The 21,889-nt window shown below is 37.1% G+C and overlaps 1 protein-coding gene across 1 annotated transcript in view; it reads left to right on the forward strand.

The window, feature by feature from the left end:
• The first annotated feature begins 2,810 nt into the window (after positions 1 to 2,810).
• Positions 2,811 to 21,889, forward strand: part of DEUP1 (deuterosome assembly protein 1) — a 40,666-nt gene continuing 21,587 nt past the window's right edge. The window contains exons 1-6 of the mRNA XM_066175685.1: positions 2,811 to 2,872; positions 6,697 to 6,868; positions 8,191 to 8,286; positions 13,517 to 13,651; positions 16,428 to 16,562; positions 19,000 to 19,212. Coding sequence (XP_066031782.1) covers positions 2,829 to 2,872; positions 6,697 to 6,868; positions 8,191 to 8,286; positions 13,517 to 13,651; positions 16,428 to 16,562; positions 19,000 to 19,212 — 795 coding nt within the window. The 5' untranslated portion in view covers positions 2,811 to 2,828. The remainder of the gene's footprint in view (positions 2,873 to 6,696; positions 6,869 to 8,190; positions 8,287 to 13,516; positions 13,652 to 16,427; positions 16,563 to 18,999; positions 19,213 to 21,889) is intronic.

The following is a 21,889-nucleotide window of genomic DNA, read 5'->3' on the forward strand; positions in this document are numbered from 1 at the left end:
AGTTTTGAGTCTCGTAAGACAAGCTCTAGTCAAGAGATTACGTGGATGAGCAAAAGCATATCGAAAAGGTCAACAATTTGATATGGGATTTTTTAATATAGTGGGGGAGGTATTCAGATATACATAAGAGAGAAACATGACTCCAGCTAGTGGCAGTGGAATGGTCCTTCTAAAAAGCTTTGAAAATGTAGATAAGTAATTTAAAAATTATTTTTCAGTCTTTTTTTAAGTTGCCCCTCTCCCAGTTGTATTTAGGCATGACAGATGGAAGTTAAATTTCTGAATAACTGATTACCTCTGAGAGAGGGTAAAACAGGGAGGAAATTGAAATATATACACTGGGAATATGGCTGAAAAGTTCATTTCAATTGAGCAGATGAAAAAATGGAAATTTCCTGGCAGTTGCATTAGAAATTACTTCTAGTATATAATATTTTAAATCATCTTAAAGCTCAGAATTTAAAATACATAACCCCAAATATCACTATTTTTAAAATCTCAAAGTATTTCAATTACAAGAAATATTTGAAGCATTAACTCAATTACAGTAAGTAAATAATGAAGAAAAGTGTAATGAAGTATTGAAAGTGTAATGAAGAAAAAGTTTTCGGGACTCAGAGTGCAGCAACTGGTCCCACAGCTTTCTCCTGACATCCTCAGGGGCTTGGCTACAAGGGAAAACTCTTATTTTCTGGAATGAATAGGCAAACCTCATCAGGGAGTTCCTGTCACCTGTGCTAGGTGACCCTGCCTTGGCAAGGGAGTTGGACAAAATTATCTCCAGAAAGATCTCCAGAGGTCCATTCCAGTCCTAATAATTCTGTCATTCTGTGACTTTCCTGAAACTCTGCATATAATTTTATTTTAATCTCTTATTAAAAAAAAATCATATTTCACAGCTTGAAACAGCATTTCTGCTGACATGAAAACCATCTGCCACAGCACAGTATGTGGGAACCCAATGAAATAGATTATTCCTTAGAACTGGTATTAAAACTGATGTTCACTTGGCTAATTTCAGTAAACATATTAAGAAAAACAAAGCCAGAGCTGGACATGTAGTGCACAGAAACACACTAGCATGTCCTGGAACTGCTCCGTGAAATTTCAGGACAAAACATACAAAGTGAATGGTACCATCCTGGTAGAAAATCTCACTGGTGTTTGAAGAGATGTAAACTCCCCTCAAACTATTACTGTAAAGAGCTGAAATAGCTGTGATTCCTAAAAGCATTTTGTTGTTCAGTAAGACAGGCTGAAGGCCACAAGAATGGAAAGACATCAGGCCAAGGTCGTTTGCCAAATAATCTGAAAGTCATCTGCAGCCCTTTGACAAAAGCATAGCTAGTCATTCAGGGAGGAAAGGGTAATGTTCAGCTTTTTCATTATCTAGTAATAACAGTGATTTAAGGGGAAGGGGGGCGGGGGGGGGAAGAAAAAAGAGAAAGAGAAAACACCTTGCCTCCTGATTTCTGAAATTATGTTAAAGGACATGTTCTTTACCCCGGCTGAAATTTTCCCGTGATGAAATTCACTCCAGCTTCCTTCGCCTCGAAGGAGGGACGCAGGGAGTGACCACGGGACGCCCGCGCCGCTCCCCCAGCCCCCGTCGGGGCCAGTTCCCGGCCCTGCCCCGGCCCTGCCCCGGCCGCCTTCCCGCCTCGCCCGCCGCTCTCCGCGTTACCGCGGCGACGGGCGGGAGCCGTGGCGGGACGGGCCCGGGGGTGGCCAGGCTGCGGGGCTCGTACCGCGGCCACAGCGGCCGCGGGGGCGGCAGGAGCGGAGGGGAGAGCACGGCAGGTAACGGGAGGGCAGGGGAGGGGGCGGCCGCGGAAGCCCGGGGGGTGCTCTCCGTGCCCCGGTCGCCTCAGGTGCCTGGCAGGGTACCAAGGCTGTGCCTGTGTCACCTCAGGTGCCGATCTCCTGTGGCTGGTGCTGTGGCAGCATCACCCCTAGTGCCCGGTCCTTTTTCAGCCAGTGCCCCTCTGGCAGTGTCACCTCCGCTGCGGGTCCCCTGTGGTGACAGCGCCCCTTTGGCAATGTCACCTCAAGTGCCTGCTCCCTGTGGAGCCAGGGCTCAGTGCCTTGTGTCACTGCCCACACGTCTGTGGGTACCGGTGCGCTTGAGAGCTCCACTGCCCTTCACCACGAGGAATCAGGGCTGTTTCATGTTCCCCCATCACCCATAACGTTCTTGCACACAGGCAGGCGTGCCCCACATCCTTGTGTCCTGCTGGACCCACAGAACCGGGGTGGTCTCAGCAATGGCATTGTTCCGGTCTTCCTGCCGGGTTATTGGAGGGCTGCGCGTCTCCGACTGCATCTGCCAGGCGAGGGAGTGACCAGTCAATAGGAATCCGAAATTGTGTTTGAGAGCTGTTATAGCCTGGGTGGAGGTTAATCATGGTGTGTAAAGGTGCAAATGTTTGATGGACGCAGCCATGGATCTATGGCAAATTTAGATTCATGTGCTTCAGAGTGTCTTCGCAAGTCATTGACATCACGCAACAGGGAATGATCCGAAACAAATTTCCGTTTGGAGACCCAGGACTGGGATCGAGTTCAGCACCACCTCTGGTATCTCAGTGCAGCTCTCTCTCAACTCACAGAACTGAGTTTACTCCCGACGTTTTTGTCTTGCCCATGCCAGCCTGTAATTAGAGCTGCACTCCCCTGTCCTTGTTGTGTGCAATGAGAAAAATGAGTAATATGAAAGGAAAGCATAGAACTATCCAGTTTGCACTTCTTAGCTGTGTAAATTAATGCATTTAAGAATCTGAATTACTTGATTTTTGGTGTTTTAACAGGTTAAAACGACAATCAGTGTTATGGAGGAGGACTTAGAAGTGTTCCAGGAACAAGCTGTGACTAAGTATGTAATAACTTCCTGTCTTGGGAGTTGAATATATGATGGAATTGAATAATGTAGGTTTATTAAAACTGTGAAACACAAAATATTAATGATTTTGGAAGCAAAGCTTTTTCACTTTTTCTTCTGCTTTTCATGCAAACTGGAGAAGTCGCTGATAATTAAGGCAAGACATCTTATTGACATTGCTTTGGCTAATACTTTACTCACTGTTTCTGTTAGTTATTGAAATGTTTTAAATATTCATACCTGAACCAGAGCGGAGGGAAATGAAAGCTGTGTGGCATTGTATTAAGACATTAAGAAATGTTATTTCAAACTTTTTTGAAAAAGTACTTAAAGTTGCTAGGCTACAACGGTATAAACTTACTTATCACAGCTCTTAAAACATTAAGAATCTTGAAAACAAGATTCATTGCTAAAGCCCTAGCCTTATTTTGCACAGATAATAACTACAACTATTCTCCCCAAGTATTAAGTGCACTTTTCATAAGAACACATAATTATTTTTTTTACATAATCCAAGTTTAGTTCTTTCAATGTTAATCTAAAAAAATGTTAGTATTTAATTAATCTAAAAAATATATTAGACAAATTCTTTCTAAAGAAGTGAGAACATGAGTAAGATTTGATGTAGGACTTGATTCCATCCAGCATCTTCAAGGAACACACAAATATAAGAAGTACTTCCCTGCTTAATGACTTAAACAGAACATTTATCTGTCATAATTTTGTAAGTAAACTTACTAACTACTTTTCAAATTAACCAGTGTAAAAGTATTTCTTAAAATAAAAGAGGCATGATCTATCATATCTTATTCTGGCCCAATAAAGTTTTAAATGGGATTTAAAAGTGTACTGTGTCATACTGAAGAATAATGCATGCACTTTTCATTATAGATATAAATTACTGCAGTAAAATATTCTGATCAGTGTGATGGCCCCTCTCTCTTTTTTCTTTTTTTTTTCTTTGAAGGAATTCTTTTTTTCATATTACAGTTATTTGATTTGTAAATTAGCCATATAAAAACTTGAATTAGAAAACACCAAAGGTATTGCTAATCTTTGCCTACAAGTTAGAAGCCTATTTCAAAAATTCAGAATTCTGCTTTGCCTTTATTTTAATCAATATATGAAATTTCAGGCTATTGCAGATGAATCTAGAGGAATTTGTGCCATCATAAACCATAATTCTTGCTAGATAGTTATTTCCATTAACTATACAAAGAATCTGGAAGAGTAGTTTAGGTTCCACCTTCACTGAAAGGAAACAATTTCATTCTATGCTGTCAGTATTCCAGGGATAATGCAGTGCCTTTAAAATTTGGGAAAATGGCTGAGTAATGGTGGTGAAAATCTTGACGATTACATTTCAGTTGCAAGGACTCATAAATCACAAATTGTCTATCCAGAGATGAGCATGATTCAGTGTGACTGAAAGTTGTTATATAAGTTAGTTGTAGTTCTTACAATGGAACTTTGGGATAGAACATTCTATCACAACTGGTTTGTACATTTCCTATTTTTAGAGCAAGGTTTGCAATAGTAAACTGAATTAATATTGACTGTAGAAGCCGTGGTAAATATCCAAGCCTAATGAATATACTATATAAGATTGAATAAGTTTTTCTTGTGTTTGCTTAAATATGGCCATACTTATTTTCCTATTTGTGAGCAAATGTAAGTAATAAGGGAAGAAACTATAAAGTCCAGGCAGACAGTATGAACCAAACATTTCCTAAATCATCTGTTTTTAAATAACAACTTCATTCGAGAGTGTATGGACAATACCATTCTTTCTATGTCTGTTGGAAAATCAGAAAAAAGCAGACCTGTGCAGAATTCCAAAGCAAAAGATGGATAAATGGAGCTAGAAAGGTCTAACTAGTGCAAAAATTGTTTGTGATAAAGAAAAAGGCCTAGAGGTGGTAAAACTTTTTATCTGGATTTTTGTCTAAATCTGGAAACATTTCATTTTACATTAAGATAAATAGCTATTAATGACAGTAGAATATGACTCATCTCTGTTTTCACTTATATGAAGACAGAATAAAAGAAGACTAAGAGCTTGCCTACACTACTTTAAAATGATATAACTTCGAGTATTTTGAGCTCTTTCAAAGTAAATGAACCAAAAAAAAAAAAAAAAAAAAAAAAGGTGCCACTTGCTGAAGTACAAGTCATTACTCCCCTGTATGACGAATCCATCTGATGTATGCATTCAGCAAATTGGGAATGCTGAATCTGCATGAGTAAAAAAACCCCATGCACACTTCTTTGCTTATGAGAAAATTTGTTCTTTGTGTGTTTGTTTATATGATATCTTATTAAACAAAAGAGACACTGCATTCCACATCTAGTGACCAAAATAAATTCTCATGACTGTGGTGCCATATAATTGGCTATATTCTGAGGGTGCTAATTAGCACTCTTTTACAAACACTAGTGGACTAAAGCAATAGTTATTGCAGCAAGTAGCAATAGTGGCTAGTGGATGGAGATGACTGCAGATCAGTGTTCAATACCAGAGCCTTAGTACAGAGTAGTTTTGGTAGTAGAACAGCAGCATTAATCTACAAGTTCATGTACAGATTACCTTCGGCAGCTGCAAGTGTGTTTAGAGTATCCAGGTAAGGAATTAGAGAAAGTGAAGATAGACTGATAGACTGAGAAGCTCTTTCAGAAGGGATTTTTCTTTCAACAGCTCCCTTTTGTATAATGATGGCTCTAGGTTCAAGAAGCATGCAAGAACATAATTTCCATTAAGAGAATTTTTTTAGCAATAAATGCAGCATTTGCCATGTGCAGGAAGATCTGAAAGAGGCAGGTGAAATTTAAGAGTGAAGGGTGTCAGCCATGGTGGATCTGAAAGGGTAATCTGGTGATCTAGGCTACAAGATGTGTTCTTACTTGTATAACAATATTTAGGTTATCCATGTGACACGCAATAAAGCAAGTACCTGTTTCTGAAGGCTGAAATCACCTAGCTGAGTCACTGTTGGTGGTTCACCAAAGTGTTGCCATGTGCCATTCGAGTAGGCTGGAAGTGCCCAGGTCTTTACAGCAGTATTAAGGGAAAGATAGTCCTGATGTAGCTGGTAGACCTGATAAAGCAGTATGGCTTTCTCTTCTGTTTTCAAAATTCCATTATATATTCCACCCAGAGGCAATCAAAGTTTACCCATCATTAATGCTACTTTTGAGATGGGTTCCAGGCACTTGGGAGGGAGGTGTTTTTGTTTTGAGAGGCATGCATCACTTGCTTACACTTTGGTTATTGTCATCCTATGACTCGTATTAAATTTTAAATGGCACTGCCAACAGTTTTAACATTAAAAAGTCATTAAGATTTATGTGTGCATTTAAAAAGCCCTTCCAAGCTTAACATTAATACTGTTACAGTTTCAAGGATTTGTGGATGTAAGAGAAGTTTTAAAGAATTTAACTTTAAAAAATCATGCTAAGTTTTAATTATTATATTATAAATCTAAAAAAATCACTCATATTTCCTGTAATAATTATCAAAACGAGGGATGTGCACAATTTAAGCACCAAATAAAAGATTTGTGATAAACCCATATCCACATTAAGGAGCTGTATTTTCAGTTTAGTGCAGTCAAAAGTTAAGCATGCAGGCAAACTCAAGATTGATGAAGGGAGGTTCCACCTACACTTGAAGGCATCATTTAACTTTCCCATTTCTTTCTTTCTGTTGTTGAGAAGTGGTTAGTTTGATCATAATTAAAATAGAATTGTAGCAATGTAAATGAAAATTTGTTTTCTCCCTTATTCTTTATTTGAAAAAATAAACCTCTTTCTGTTTTTAGAGCTTCTCCATGTGAAGCTGAACTTCAGGAATTAGTGCGTCAAATTGACATCACGGTAAACAGAAAGCAAGTAGAATGGGAAAGAAAGATGAGAGTTTTGGAAGCAAAGATGGATATCCAGGATCAAGAATTAGCAAGCACCCAAAGCAAACTGGATCAAAAAGGTCAAGAGGTATTTAAGAATATCACATTCTATAAAGAAAGTATTTATTCTGGTAGTTTCTTATTAGTATTCTTTAAATTCTCTATAAGAAGACCGTTTGTTCTATCATGTAAAAATACCAAACACCCCTTAAAGGTCACTAATTATCCTTAATGTTTTGTTTTAAAGTGTGCTTCTGTTCTGCAAAGTGATTGTAAAAATGTCATTGAAAATCTCATATTTCTTCTATTTCTCTAAAGTCTACATCAAATATTCTCGGGTTAGCTGTAAAAAGATAATTTGATGTTTTTTCTAAATGCCAGCACTTCTCATTTCATCAGAAATTTTACATGGAAGAATGCAGTTCAAATAGGTTCCCAAAATTATGTCTTTGTTACTCCTGTTTATACCTGTTTTTTAACATTTTACATTATATATATTTGTATGATAATTTTATTCATTGTGAAGATTTGACATGTGTTACTACTTAGACTTTCTTATGAAACTTAAAGCCCCAGTATACCTGATGTTGTCTGTACTTCAGTCTTTTCTGCTGAATAATTACTCAGAAGCATCAAGAAATCCTTGTATAGCATTCAGTTCTAGTTCAGGCCAGCTGAATGTAGGTGTTTACAGGAGGGCATCCTTGTGTGAGCTAGGTGGCTAAATTGCCCATGGGGGTTTTGAAAATGGAGTGGCTCTCCCTAATGAGCAATTAGGAACTTGCCCTTAGTCCCTGTAGTCAGAGGAACCAAGAGAGTTCAAGTAGCCTATCCTCAAATCATCAATTTATTTGCTGTACAGAGACATTATCTGAAATACTTTAGCATATTCTACCAAGCTTCCAGCTACCCCTCCAGAAAAACACAGGTGCCATGTATGCTCTCTGTCGTATTTCTCAAGTCTCTCTGAAACTCAGTAATATCACAAATGGCACTGCACTTAGGGATCTGAAATGAGTCTACAATATCTTCTGGTAATTTGTACATAAATACTGGAAGGTAATTTCTATCATTTTATAAACCATGCAAGGAAAATTTTCACAATGGGGGACAGCATAGTTGGGTTAAAAAAGCTTTCAGAAATGGTCTTTCATGACAGACTTGTATTATGATTAAATCATAACATCAGCATGCAATGAGATTTTTTACTATAAAATCCCTAATTTGATGTTGACACAATCTAGGGCTGTGGTATGCAGTTTTATTATCAAGTTACTGAATTAATACTTATTTTTAATATCTCTCCTTAAAGCAGTTGTCTTATTTCAAAGTTTCAAATTGCTTTCCCAAAAATTACATGTTTTGAAAAATGTCAGAAAAGGTACATTTGAATGCTTATTTTAACTTTAGGTGGGACTGCTTCAGCAAGAATTGGAAAACTTACAGAAAACTAAAAATGAAATGGCTCAGAGTTATGAAACTCAGCTTCAAGCACTGAAATCTCAAGTAAGAAAAATGTCAGTTTCATTATTTTGTGATTGAAGTATAAAAAACGAACACATGCCAAATTGTATAGATGTGCCATTATGGATTTGGGAAAGATGAATTGTGTCACACAAATGATGATGACTACAGCTTCCTACCAGACTCCATTATGATTTATGTACTGTCGTGTCAAAATTCTTTGGATAGATTTTGATGTGGATGTGACATCTGTTATGAAGACAGATACTTGATTTCCTAACTTCAGACTAATAAACTAAAGCCTTGGTGAATAAATAAAATAGGTAATTGGATTGATGCCAATATGAGTCTAATGCACATTAGGGATTTTAAGATTTATACTGTGCATGTCTTTGCTATACCATTTTCTGATTTCAGTTTCCCAGATTTACTCAACTGTTCAAGTGTCCTGATAGCTTTCCATAAGGTACAGATTTCCATTGTATCAAAACTGGAGTAACACACATTAATGACCTTGGGAGTTTGTTCTGACTTTATTTATTTCAGAGTGTTCTCGCAGCCCAGAAAGCCAGTTGTATCCTGGGCTGCAGAAAAAGAAATGTGGCCCAACAGATTGAGGGAGATTGTTCTCCCTCTCTTTTCTGTGCCGGTGAGGCCCCACCTGCAGTGCTGTGTCCAGCTCTGTGGTCCCCAGTACAAGAAAGACTTGGAACTGTTGGAGCGGGTCAAGAGGAGGCCACGAAGAAGGTCAGAGGGATCAGTCTGGACCATCTCTCTCAGCCTGTCTCCAGTGGAGACAGGCTGAGAGAAAGGACAAGGGTTTTAAACTGAATGAGTGTAGATTTAGATTGTACCTGAGGAACAATTTATTATTCTTTACAGTGAGGTGATGAGACACTGGAACAGGTTGCCCAGAGAAGTATTGGATGCCCCATTCCTGCAAGTGTTCAAGGCCAGACTGGATGGGCTTAGAGCAAGCTGGTCTAATGGAAGGTGTCCCTGTTTATGGCAGGGGAGTTGGACTAGATGATCTTTTAAAGGTCCTTTTCAACCTAAACCGTTCTATGGTTTCATGATTCAGTTTGGCTGTGTTTGCTCAGCTCTTGCATTTTTGTTTTTTTTCTACTCCAATCATGAATCTAAGTTCTTAGAAAACTTGAGTTGATTCTGTTTCACAGATTGTAACAACTAAGGTACAAAACTCTGCATTGTTTTCCTGCTACTTCTCTGCTCCCTTCACTGGATTCTCCTACCACAGACATAGTGTTATAATTTAGAATTTTCAGTCACCACACTTTTACAGTGATGTTGGACTGCATAAATTGGATATCATTGTTTTCATTTAGAAGTGATAGTACACCTGAGTCCATCAAATTAATAAATGTATTATTTATTTTTAATATTATTCCGTGTTTAATTTATATTTTCTTTTACATATGAAAACAGATTTGGAAAAGAGTTCTGTAAATAGGCAGTGAATGCTTTGGCTGTTTTGTAATTAACACTTTTAATCATTTGGGAAAGTAGCTAGAAATAAAAGCTGGTTTATAATTTACACAAATTACAGAAAAGCATCATCTTGGCATGATCATTGGGAAGATAAACATCACACAATGAAAAACAGTGTGACATTTTATGCATAAGTAGTAGGGTATCTTTAGCAATGCAGAACTATCCACAAAAATATAGTAGAGCTCTCTTTGCTTTATAACATTTACTGCAATACTTTTCACTTCTCAAATATTTTTTTTCATCCTATGCTAAAAATGATTGGGTTTATGTTACATGTTGTTGCTAATATCTTCACTGAAATAGAACCTTCTGAAATTGAAAGTCCAGGCTACTTTTCATAAAGGTTTTTATTTTGGAGCTTTTAATTGGCCTACAAGTCCTTTCCATGGGCAAATGCAACCTGTTTTCCCTTTTATTTTTTTAAAGAAGTTGACATTTTCTAACCTACAAGCTTTTCTCTTTAAACCTGGTTATATTTCTTGCCCAAATTATCCTTTTTACTTACCACTCAGACCACTTAACCTTTCTTTGAGTTTCTTGATTGCTTCTTCTTCTATCTTTATGTAAGAACTTTGGATTTCTAGCTCTTAAGAATATACACCACTTTCCCAATCCATGTCTCCAAACATTTCATTCTCTCTCAGTCATGCTATTTATTTTTCTAAAGGTTCAAGCACTGATGCCATTTGCATTTAATTTTCCAGTCCCCATTCTTCTTCTTTGATCAAACCATATTTCTTCATGGACTATCCACCTTGTTCACCTTGACTGAAAAAAACCCCCAAAACTGTTAAATGCCTGTGTTAAGGGGCCTGCCTTGATTTTCTATGTGATAAGCAGAAGTCTGTCTGTCAGACTTCTGTTTATCACAATTCCTAGCACCTGTGCTAGACAGTAGGGTTGTCCCACTCTGCTCCTCTAGCTTTTGCCTCATCTCCTCACTGAGTTTCTTTCCTGAATTACAGTGCTGCAGTGTCTGCAATGGAATAGCTTTAATGTCCCCAATTCTCAGCTACACAAACTCGTATCTAAAATACAGACCTTCTGTGACAATATTAATCTTTGTCTTATCTCCTTTGATTCCCATCTTTCAGTTCTTGTTCTCACTTGGAAGTTATACCACCTTCTAAACTGTAGAATCTTATGAGATACAATTTAGTTTGCACAAATACAGTGTTACTATTTACCAATAGCATTGTGTCTTTCTCTACAGACCTATTCTTTAAATCCCTCCCAAGATTTGTTCCTTCCTAATCTTGATAGAAATAGTAAGGATCACTTTTTCCAGCTGTCAGAATGCTAGGCTATTCAAAACAGATTTCTTTTCTGTGGTCCTGTGTGCTTTTCACCCTGCATTAAACCAGCTGTTTAATGAGCAGTGTTCCCTCTGAATTGATTGTGTGCCTGTTGAATGCAGTAAAACCTATATTTTTCTTGTATTAGAGAAATAATTCCTGGTATGTAACCTGAAAGTCCTAGACCACATTGTTGCATTAATTCAAACATGCAGCATTTTGTCATAATTAAATAACAAAAACTTTTGAGGTTCATCTGCATTACTTTGGTTGTTCTTTTTCTTTATTTTTATATCAATGTCTAGTAGTTATTCTCACTTTGAAAGTGATGGAAAAACACCTCTTTTTTTTTTTTTTTAAACATGTGCAACATGCAAATAGAACAACTTGGACCCTTTAAAGCAAATATCTGGCCTTAAATGGAAGGATTTTGGATTTTAGTCTAGTTTCCAGTCATCATAACATCCACATTATGATTTGCCTTTAATATCCTACTTGAAATATTCCCCCCGCAGCCCCCCCCTGCAGCTAGCTCTGGAGAGGCTTTGGAGGAATATCTCCGAAGGGACAGGACAAAGGATCCAAAAGAGGCTCTTACCCCCAGGTTATTCCAAGGCCTTTATTCCTCGAAGGGGTCCAGGGGCAATAAGAGAGAGAACAAAGAAAATACAGGGGTCTTATCTAGTCTCCTATTTTGGGAGGGTCCTGGCATTCAGCCAATTAGGTATGGACATGTAGGGAGGAAATTCCAGAAGGGTCAAAAGGCGAGAGACCATTCCCCTAAAGGGTTACAACACCTACTGTCATTAAATATCTGAGAGTCAAACTAAATTTACTCATTTCGGCCACTCTGTTCCATTTTAGACTGATTTACTGAATTGGTGGATCTTGTATTTCCTAGCCTTTTTAGCATAAACATTCCAATACCTATCTTATCTGAATTTAGTCTTCCCAGGCAGTTCACATATGCCATAATATATTCAAGAGCAAAACTGTTATTAGAAAAAGGATATCTTTCCTCCAAGGTCAACAAGTTCCATGTTGTTTGAGCCTGGATACTCTGATTCATTTTAAATATTTTATCTTAACTCTGTTCTCTGGCAAAGTCAATTTCAAATATAGGCAGCTTCACTGCAAGACTTTTGATTTGGTTTTGAAAGTGATAACTCAGCTCTGTACGTCCATGTTTAAGAGTTGCTATTCAGACATTCCAATTTGGTGAAATCTATACTTGGGCCTCTTCATATCATGAAAATTTCTAGTCCAGGTTAATCTGTCTTCTAGTCATCTTTTCAACTATTTTTTGTTGTCCCATATTATGATTCTCAAGTTCATCTCAAATGTGTCTGTGAAGTATCCAGATTATTTTTAAATTAATTTCTGTCCTGTATCTTTTCTGGACTTCTTTTGCCATGTTTGTTATCTGAACAGTCCTCAATTGCTCATTCAGTATTGACTCAGCAGGATTCCATTCCATTTCCAAACAGTAGTTCATTTTGAGCTGTTAACAAAAATATGAGATTTTATGAATTTTTGGGGGGTATACAAAGAACTTTATGTGAGAGCCATGTTTTTTTAAGTCATATATACTTAAATCTAAAGGAACTAAGCAACAAGAAACATGATCAGTATTTATTGTAAGCTTCTTTTCTGCAGAATATTCTTCCCTAAGTTCTTTCACTCAACTTTCCTCGAGACCATGTTTCTGCTGTTTCCTTTATCAATATCCTTGGGTTTGCATTTTTTTTTTAACCAAATGTACATATTCCTACCGAACAGTATAACTTTTCTGTATCAAATCTGTTAACAGGCAGTTGACAGACCCTTTGTTTTGTGCAGTGTAGTGAACTAGTGTGAAAACTGGCTGTTTTTCTGAAGAGGCTGGTCCTTCTCCTGCTACCTTTTCTTCTGTGCCTCTGACTCCTGAGCCAGGCTTTCCTGTTGACATCAGTAGGGAGTGTCTGCTGTCTATGTAGTGTCTAATTCTGAGACCCACTCAGTGGTACCAGAAGAGTGCCATCACCACACACATTCAACATTTCAACAATTTTCATCACAAGAAGGAAACACACAAGTTTAGAGTACATTAATGGTAATCTTTCATTCTGACTAGTGAAGCACCCTTTAAAAATGTCAACACAAGATGGCAGTAAACAAGTATAGAACATTCCACATGAGGCCTGTAGAGGAAATGACTCTGTGGGTGACAGTGCCATGGAGTGCTGCAGCAGAATTAAGTAGCTGTCAAATGAATCCGTTTGAACAGTTAGTTAACATTTCTATGAGAACTTAGTCTTGTTCATCTGATAACTTTATTAATTTATTTTAGCTTTATTAATTTTTTTTTCAATGATTAAACATTTAGAATGCTAAAGCTACAGCAGGTGATCCTAGTTTAAAGAAAACTTTGGCCATGTGATCATCCTTGATAGATTCTGCACGTTCAACTCTACTTTTGTTTTTAGTTCTCAAAGTTGACACATAGTTACGAAAAGCTACAGTCGCATCAGTTAAAACAAAAAAAGCTCGAAAGTAGAAAAAAATGTGAGGAAAACCAGGAGACATCATCTAACCCAAGGAATTTATACGTAAAACTGGAGGTAAGAATAGTTTCTGATTGTACTTTAATTTTAATTTGCTTCTAGAAGTAATCTTTGATTTAAAATCATAAGCTTTATTTCACTCATAATTCTACAAAAATAATATAATTGTTTTGTTTTGGCAAGAATGATTCTTAGTTTTAATATTATTTTATACCAATATTTTTTTGTAAGTGTAACTATAAAAAATTTTTTCAGTTTTCCTGAGGAATACAAGTATACTGGATAACACAATCTCTTGAGGCACGAGAGCTTGTACATATGGAGGATACAGTCATACAATACCTACCATTAATTCAAGTTTTATAGACCTCAAGACAACCTTGACCACATTGGGCTACATAGAAAAAAGGGTTTAGGAGTGGAAAACTGCTTGTTACACATGCATCTTGTCAGCACCCACATGCCTGTGGCAATCCATGGCCTTGACCTCAGTGCTTGATTTCCCTAGGCAATGTATGAGGAAGGATTAGGCACGTAAAAATACATCCTCCAGAATCCAGCATACTGACTGGGGGACTAGATAATAGATGCTGAAGACAGGATTCAGTCATATTCCCTATCCCTTTGGACACAGGCTGGATTTTAGTGGACTTACACTTGAATACAAGAAGACACTGATTTTTGTCTGTAATTCCCAGCTTGACTGCTCAGAACTTACTTTATGATCTGCAGAATAATCAGGTATTTATTGGACCAACAGGAAAGTTAGGCAAGATAGAGAACTTTTAGAGAGTGTGCTTGCAAGTGGTCTCTTCTCTCCAAACACTCCTCTGGCTGCATTCACTGGGGCAGAAACTGATATCCAGTATTACTTCTTATAATTGAGCAATATAATCTCTAGGTATGCTAATTTTTGCTGCTTCTTTTTTACCTATCCAATAAATTTCCTGATATCCTGGGCTAAATGAAACAACTTCTAAAGGAAGAATTCAGGAGCCTATTGAAAAATAACATTTGTCTGTTAGATAGAAAACTAACACGGGAAGATTATACTTTGGGTTCTCTCTTGAAAGATTTTTACACTGAGTCCTCCACTTACGGAAAGAACATTCTAACCAGTAATCTGATGAAGCATAGGATGATCACAAAATTCATATTTTCTCTGTCCATCCTTTGTGAAGAGCATAGTGAAGTAAAGTAGTGTGTGCTCCACATGCTTACTGGGCTGCATGCTGTAGGGAAAGCAAGGAGAGTGGTACCAGTTGATATGGGAGCTGCTTGTCCAGCTGCTAAGCATTGGGAGGATTTACACATTTATGATGTCGATTTATGATGTAGGTGATTTGGACACTTGGAGGACTTTGCAATCAAGAAATTCAACTTAGTAGATATTAAGTAATTTCCTACTTTTAACCCAAATTAAGCAGGGTCTTAGGATCTGTATTTTGGACTTGCCTTTTACATTATTCTATAAGATATAGGACTAACTTCTGCAACTGCTGGGTTCCTGTATCTACATAGACACATCCCAGTTCTACATGATGTTGGCTGTCTCTTCCACAGGGAAGTTCTTGCCATCAGAAAAGCTACAATGCTTTGGATTGCAGCATAGATGCCAACATCAGCTACTACAAGAATAATAAATGGGTTGTACATCTATCATTGATATATCACTACTGTCAGCTAATTTGAGAATAACCTTACTCAAGATTAAAATGTGAAAATAATGTAAGACAATGCTATAATTTGATTAATTATGCAGTGTGAAAAATGAGTGCTTGAAATATATTCAGCAAATTTGAGTTTTCAGGAAATAATTACTGTGGTCAAAATCTACTAAACTCAGCAGTGCTTTAGTAAAGTCTTGAACCTGCAGTCCTCATTAAGTAGTCTGAAATTCATGTGTATCATAATTTATAAAATAGGAAGATGTTTATTGTTTTAAATGCCAAAGCAGAAACTAGGAAAGCTATGAAAGAAGATTTGTATTAATCTATGTTGAGAAATAGTCAGGTTTTTTCAGTAACAGAAAAAACCCTTATTGTTTTAAATTTGGGGAATATGCCAGTTTAGCTTAATTATAAAATATCATCTGTCTTTTTGGATCAACATTTCCATTCATTTTCAATACATTAATCAGTGTACTGTTATTTTGCTAAATTTTCAAACTAAAAGAGCAACAGCTCTAGTAACAGAAGTTCTGCTTATTTTTAGGATACTGTCTTTAAAATGTATTTGTGAACATGTATATGAGTTAAAAGCAAATTCAAATACACTAAAAATATGAATGTAAGTACAAATACTAAAACAATTCTAGATAAATCTAATATAATAGAATTTCTTAAACAGTTTTTGTTTAAACTAGATGAACTCAGAACCCAAAGCAGCAATTTTAAAGAGAGCAAGAAATAAAATTTATTCAGTGTGGCTGCTGTCCCATTAAAAACAAAAGCAAAAAGTGAGCACTTTGTGTCTGAATATTAAGAGTTTGATTCCCTGCTGATTAGCCTGTTCAACACTGACGTAGCTTTGAAGTCACAGGAACTATTATCCAATAAAATATGTGTATCATAGCAATAACTCCCTTATTTTATAGTTTTTATTCAATTAATATGTTTACACTTATTGTTCTCAGATCAATAGCCCTTAAGACTTTTCTTTCTCTGGTGCAGATGACTGGATGGCTGGTTTATGGAATTGCTCCTTTTTTAACTTCCTTCCAAAATTTTGGAAATATTATGTATTGATTTAAAAACTAGATATTTCTTAGAATGATACAAATTTAAAAACTCTTTAGATTGAGGCAAATAGATATTTTCTCTATGTTTACTAGCCTTGTTTTACTGTCTTTCGGGAATTTAAGGCAAAATCACAAAAATGGGAGAAGAATGGGACAAGCTGTGTAAATGACCCTGTTTATGTAGATATGCAATCAAAATTATTGCCTGAAAAATGTAATTTATTTCAGGTAAAATTCCTATCTTCCTGCTCTAAGAGGAAAATTAACTCTTTGCTCAGCTAGAGCTTACTTTAACTTAATTTTTAAAAACTAAGCTTACAGTGAATCTCCAATGCATGTCTATATTGATAGTGAATATATGGTAAGGCAGAACCATACTGGAACATCTAATGATACATGCAGTTCTTTTCATTTAATTTTTCTCATGAAAATGAGAAAATTAATAAAGATCATGATGACAATGATAACATTTCTTAAAAAAACCCCCCAAACAATTACAAAAACTACTGAGTGTTCCTTTTTACTTTTTAAGCATATTACAGAGATCCTTTTCCATGCTACTTTCTAATACGCAATTAATTGTGACAAATTATTAACAAGTATTTTACCAAGTAAGTAGTACATGCCTTTAAGGTGTTGACACAAGTACAAAGTTCCTTCAAATCTGATAGACTTCATTTTTTTTTGAAGATCATAAATTTACACTGTTATCATTTATGCAGAAAAAGGAATTTTTATATGCTACTCCAGAATCACTCTTGGAGTTATTTGTTGGATCACTTAGCCCTTTTCTTTTCATATTTTTCAGCCTTGTAGTTACAATGCAGTTCCTTGGTTGACTTTATGATTTTTTTTTTTACTTGCCAATTTGCTTATTGCTTTTTTTATATATAAAGACTATTGATACTGCATATTTTTATTTTTTCTTTCCTTCTAATAAAAAAAAATGTTATTAAATGATGTTGTGGTGACCTATCCTTTTCTATTAAAAAAAACAAACAAACAAACAAAAACAAACAGAAAATAACTGACAAATTGACTGGGCCACAAGACAGCTTGAAAATTAAGTAAGGGGAAGCCAATTATGTTGCTCACTGGCAATTCCCTTTTCCACTGTTACTAAGCTCATTGGATCTTAATCTAGTGAAACACTTTCTTAACAATTCCTGTGAGACTCTTTACCCATATCCAGAGTTTCCAAGGATGACAGTTATGTTTTGAGTTTAGCTGCTGAGAGCATTATATTCCAGCAATTGAACTTCCATACAAATGTGTTAAAAAAGCAAGTCTTTGACTAGACAAAACTATTGACTGATGACATGCTGATTGCACAGTTAGACAAGTCTCAAAATATAGTACTCAGGGTGATCATTCATATTTTTCTGTTGAAGCTTTCTTTGACAGCAGTGAACTTGCTTTGAATACAATTTCCTTCACAACTGTACTGTAACACCAACTATTTTTTGAAGTACAAGTCTGATGGACTGTTATCCTTAACTGTTTCAGAAGTGTTAATTGTTCCTGCATCTTTGCCTCAAATTCATCTTTTGTGAAGTCTTTGATTTCCAGTTGGAGTCTTGAAGTGTCTTTCACAGGATGCACTGATACTTTGGTATATCAGAGTCCATAACTTGGATGTCAAAGGAACGTAATTTTTTTTTCTATAGAAATGAAACCTAATCTGCAATATTTTTTTGGCTTTTATTTGATATGCAGCCAGTGGTTCATTCTACTTAAGCTGTCAGCCAACACAAATTACAGGGACATAGTCAATAACATCAAAAACTGTCTAAAGTACAACTTTTTGCAGTTCTTGTCCGTGAAATATGGTATTTGTAACCCTATTTATTTTTACTTTGTATTTTCTTGCCCAACTTGATCTCTGCACATGATATATTATTTCCAGGTCATATTTTGTTGTCATTTTTCAAGTAATTCTCAGTCTTCTGAAAGATTAGGGCTGCTTGTTAATCTCCCAGTAGTGGGATTCATGTGGATAGTGTTTTAAACAGCAAAAACAGTTGCCATAGTAATTATGCTTCTTCACAATTTCTGTGGACTCAGAAATACCGGCAATAACAATTTTCTGAAGTTTTGTGTTTAGAATTTTAATTGGTACAAGAAGCTGCATGGGGTGTAGGACTATGCTGAATGTACAAATGATTCTTCCCCAAGTTTAAGGATAATGATCTCAAAGAAGTACAGTTCCTGTAGTAACAGAGCTGTTTGTACACGACCTGTGTAATGGTAGCCCTCTAGTCAAAGGTCAATATTTATCCTGAGGCACACATACACAGAGCTCCTACTGAGTTCAATGAATCAAAGAGGAACATTTCTCTCAAACTATTTCTCGCAGGTAGCTGCTTTGAGTAGGTCATCATAATCACCTTTTTCACATTTGAGGCTCATTAACATTAAGTACTAGAAAAATACACAGCACAGGAGAAAAAATCCTTGAAAAACTCCTGTGCACTTGAAAGTTCTTGAAATGTGTTTTTTTTTTTACTGAGGGCTAGTAATTTAAACTATTTGAATTGTGCCATCTCTTCTAAGCAAATCCAGGTGAAGATGGGAATAGCCTCATGATTTCAGTAGTAATGATTTGGTCCTAGCAATTTACACACAATTAGTGAGTTTAATTTGAAAATATTTTCTTGTTTTATAGCAGCAGACCCAAAACTATCAACTCCAAGGATGCAATAAGAAACAAAACCAGGAAGAGCTAATTACCTATACCCAGCCCAGAAGTGAAAACGATGATTTGATTATTGAAAAGCTAAAGGCAATTGTGGATGAAATAGCAAGAAACAAGGATAAACTGGTAGAAGAAAATATGAAACTCCATGAGGAGCTAAAACTGTACCAAAATCAGTGCCAGGTAGTAATAGTTTTTTATTATGACTATGGAATTAATGTAGGAAAATCAAGATGAGATACCAACATACATTAGGTGTATTCCACAGAATAATCCGGGAAAAGTATGGGTTGGTTTTTTTGAGAAGAACAGAAATAAGTTTGATTTGTAGCAGTATATTTTTTTTTCTCTTGTCTATGTATCTAGGGTTTTAAAACTCTCCTATATACACAGCATCTACATGAACTTCCCCTTTTTTGGGTCCTTGTATATAAATGACTTCTGTGAAATCTCTTTATCTGATTTACACCTTGTTGTTCCTTGTGCCATGTAGCTAGTAAATTAGTATATACAAACATGTATGGTATACTTTGCTCGTTTTGAAAGAAGACTATGCAGCCAATTTTTAAAAATTTTTTAAGTATCTGGCCATGTAAAGAACCATCAGGTTTTATCTTACCCCTAGATCACTGTTTTTCAGCATTGCACTGATCTGTGGAGACAGCCATTTGCTCCTCTTCTTTTGGTCATGGTATATGGGTTCTGACAAGATTGAGATAATACAAGATCTTTGCAACCTTTTTTTATTATCTGTGTTTGAAACACACCAGGAATGAGATTCTTGTTGATATTTTTTTCTGGTGACATATACCACTTATGCTTTTCCTTATTTAATTAAGCAGTTCTAGGTTCAGTAAGATATTGAATGGCCTACAGTGACTTCAAGTATTTTTGGAGAAATATTTGTTTATGTTTATAGACAGTCTCGCAGAATGCTAACAGCATATGCAATATACTTTGTAGGAATTAACATGTATGTGGCAGAGGTCAATTTCAGACTGTTGTCAGGTGTTGTCAGAAGAGCCAAGTTTATACATGCCATTTGCACATTAGTTCACTGAGTCTTTTGCCTGTGTACAAGCTATTAGTGCAAGCAAAACTTCTGTTTTGGGGCCTGTTAAAAAGGCTGCCTTCAAAAGCAGTGGGAGTAGAATATGCAGTGGAACAAATCATGGCAGTCGGAGCAAGTGGATACATTCTGTATGATGGAGACATTGTGCTGTAGGCTTGAAGAAAATCTTCAAGCAGGAAGAATTTTCGAATCATGTATTCAACAGAATACAGGAGCTGTAGGAAGCTTGAAGACACTTTAAGTAGAAGTGGAGCTAGATGTACATAACAGTGTCATCTAAAGGGCAGAAAGTTGCAGAATAACTGTGTTGGTGGTGTGGAATGCTGCTATGTTAGAAAAGCTGCATTTGGAAATAGCTGCATGAGGGAAACATTGATGTCAATGTATAGTGAAAAGGGGTAGCTCTGGGAAAACATTTTTTTAGAAATGTCTGTATGAGAAAGATGAAAGTACAAGGCCTGTTGTCATCCAGAACAACTAAGCAGGTTTGTGTGAGAGAGAATTAGGTGGAGTATGGGAATAGTTGGACATGATATGGGTAAAGGAAGAAGGAATAGATGGGAGTCTTGGTGTGAAGAACTCTGATGGCAATGAAAGCAAGAATTGTTGTGCCTCATATATTCCTCTGTGCCTATGGTCATTTCATGTGTGCTTCTAATTATTTCACTTATATTATTAATTGGCCAATAAAAAAGTGAAATGTATGGAAGAGCAGTTTGTTGACTTTACAGAAAATATAAAGTTTAAAAGATCTAAATGGAGACTGCAGTCTATTTCTCTACCCTGTGAATTATCTGACAAACTTATCTGCAGCCATAACATGAGAGGTAATCTGAAAACATCACACAAGGGGCTTAATTCTTGAAAAGTCAGCATTAGGTCAGCTGCTAGACAATTATTTACATAAAAATACACCATGTAATTGTATTTAAAAGGTTGAATAGCGCATTGGGTTTGAGTTAGGAAGGTTTTGGTAATGGGGCCACTCCAGGGATGGCCTCTGTGAGAAGCTGCTGGAACTTTCCCCCATGTCTGGTGGAGCCAATGCCAGCTGATTCCCTGATGGGCCCACAGCTGGGCAAGGCTGAGCCCAACAGCAGTGATGGTGGCACCTTGGGGTTAATGTATTTAAGAGAAGGGGGGAAAAAAGCCCCTGTGCAGTGGGGAGAGAAGACTGAGAACATGTCACAGGAACAGTCCTGCAGACACCAAGGACAGTGCAGAAGGATGGGCAAGAGGTGCTCCAGGCTCCATAGCTGAGATTCCCTGCAGCTCCTGGTGCAGCCCCTGGTGAGGCAACTGTGCCCCTGTTGCCCATGGAGGGCCATGGTGGATCGGAGATCCACCTGCAGCTCCATGGAGCTCCATGCCAGAGCAGTGGGATACCTGAAGGAGGCTATGGGAAGCCTGTGCTGGAGCAAACTCGTGACAAGACCTGTGGCCCTGTGGAGAGAGGATCCCACACTGATGCAGGTTTGCTGACAGGACTTGTGACCCCACTGGGGACCCACACTGGAGCGGTCTGTTCCTGAAGGACTGTATCCCGTAGAATGAAGCCATGCTGGAGGAGTTAGTGAAGAACTTCAGCCTATGCAGAGGACTCACCATGAGAAATTTTGTGGAGGACCATCTCCCCTGGGAGGGACCCGCCCTGGAACTGGGGAGGAGTGTGAGGAGTCCCCCCAAGAAGGAAGGAGCAGCAGAGACAAGGTGTGATGAACTGACCACAGCGCCCATTCCTCATACCCTTACTGGATGAGCACTGGAGGGGAGGAGGCAGAGAACTGA

The sequence above is a fragment of the Chamaea fasciata genome, unplaced genomic scaffold (genome assembly GCF_029207755.1).
Source record: "Chamaea fasciata isolate MVZ Bird 193981 ecotype frontalis unplaced genomic scaffold, bChaFas1.0.hap1 SCAF_2, whole genome shotgun sequence".
Taxonomy (NCBI): Eukaryota; Metazoa; Chordata; class Aves; order Passeriformes; family Sylviidae; genus Chamaea; species Chamaea fasciata.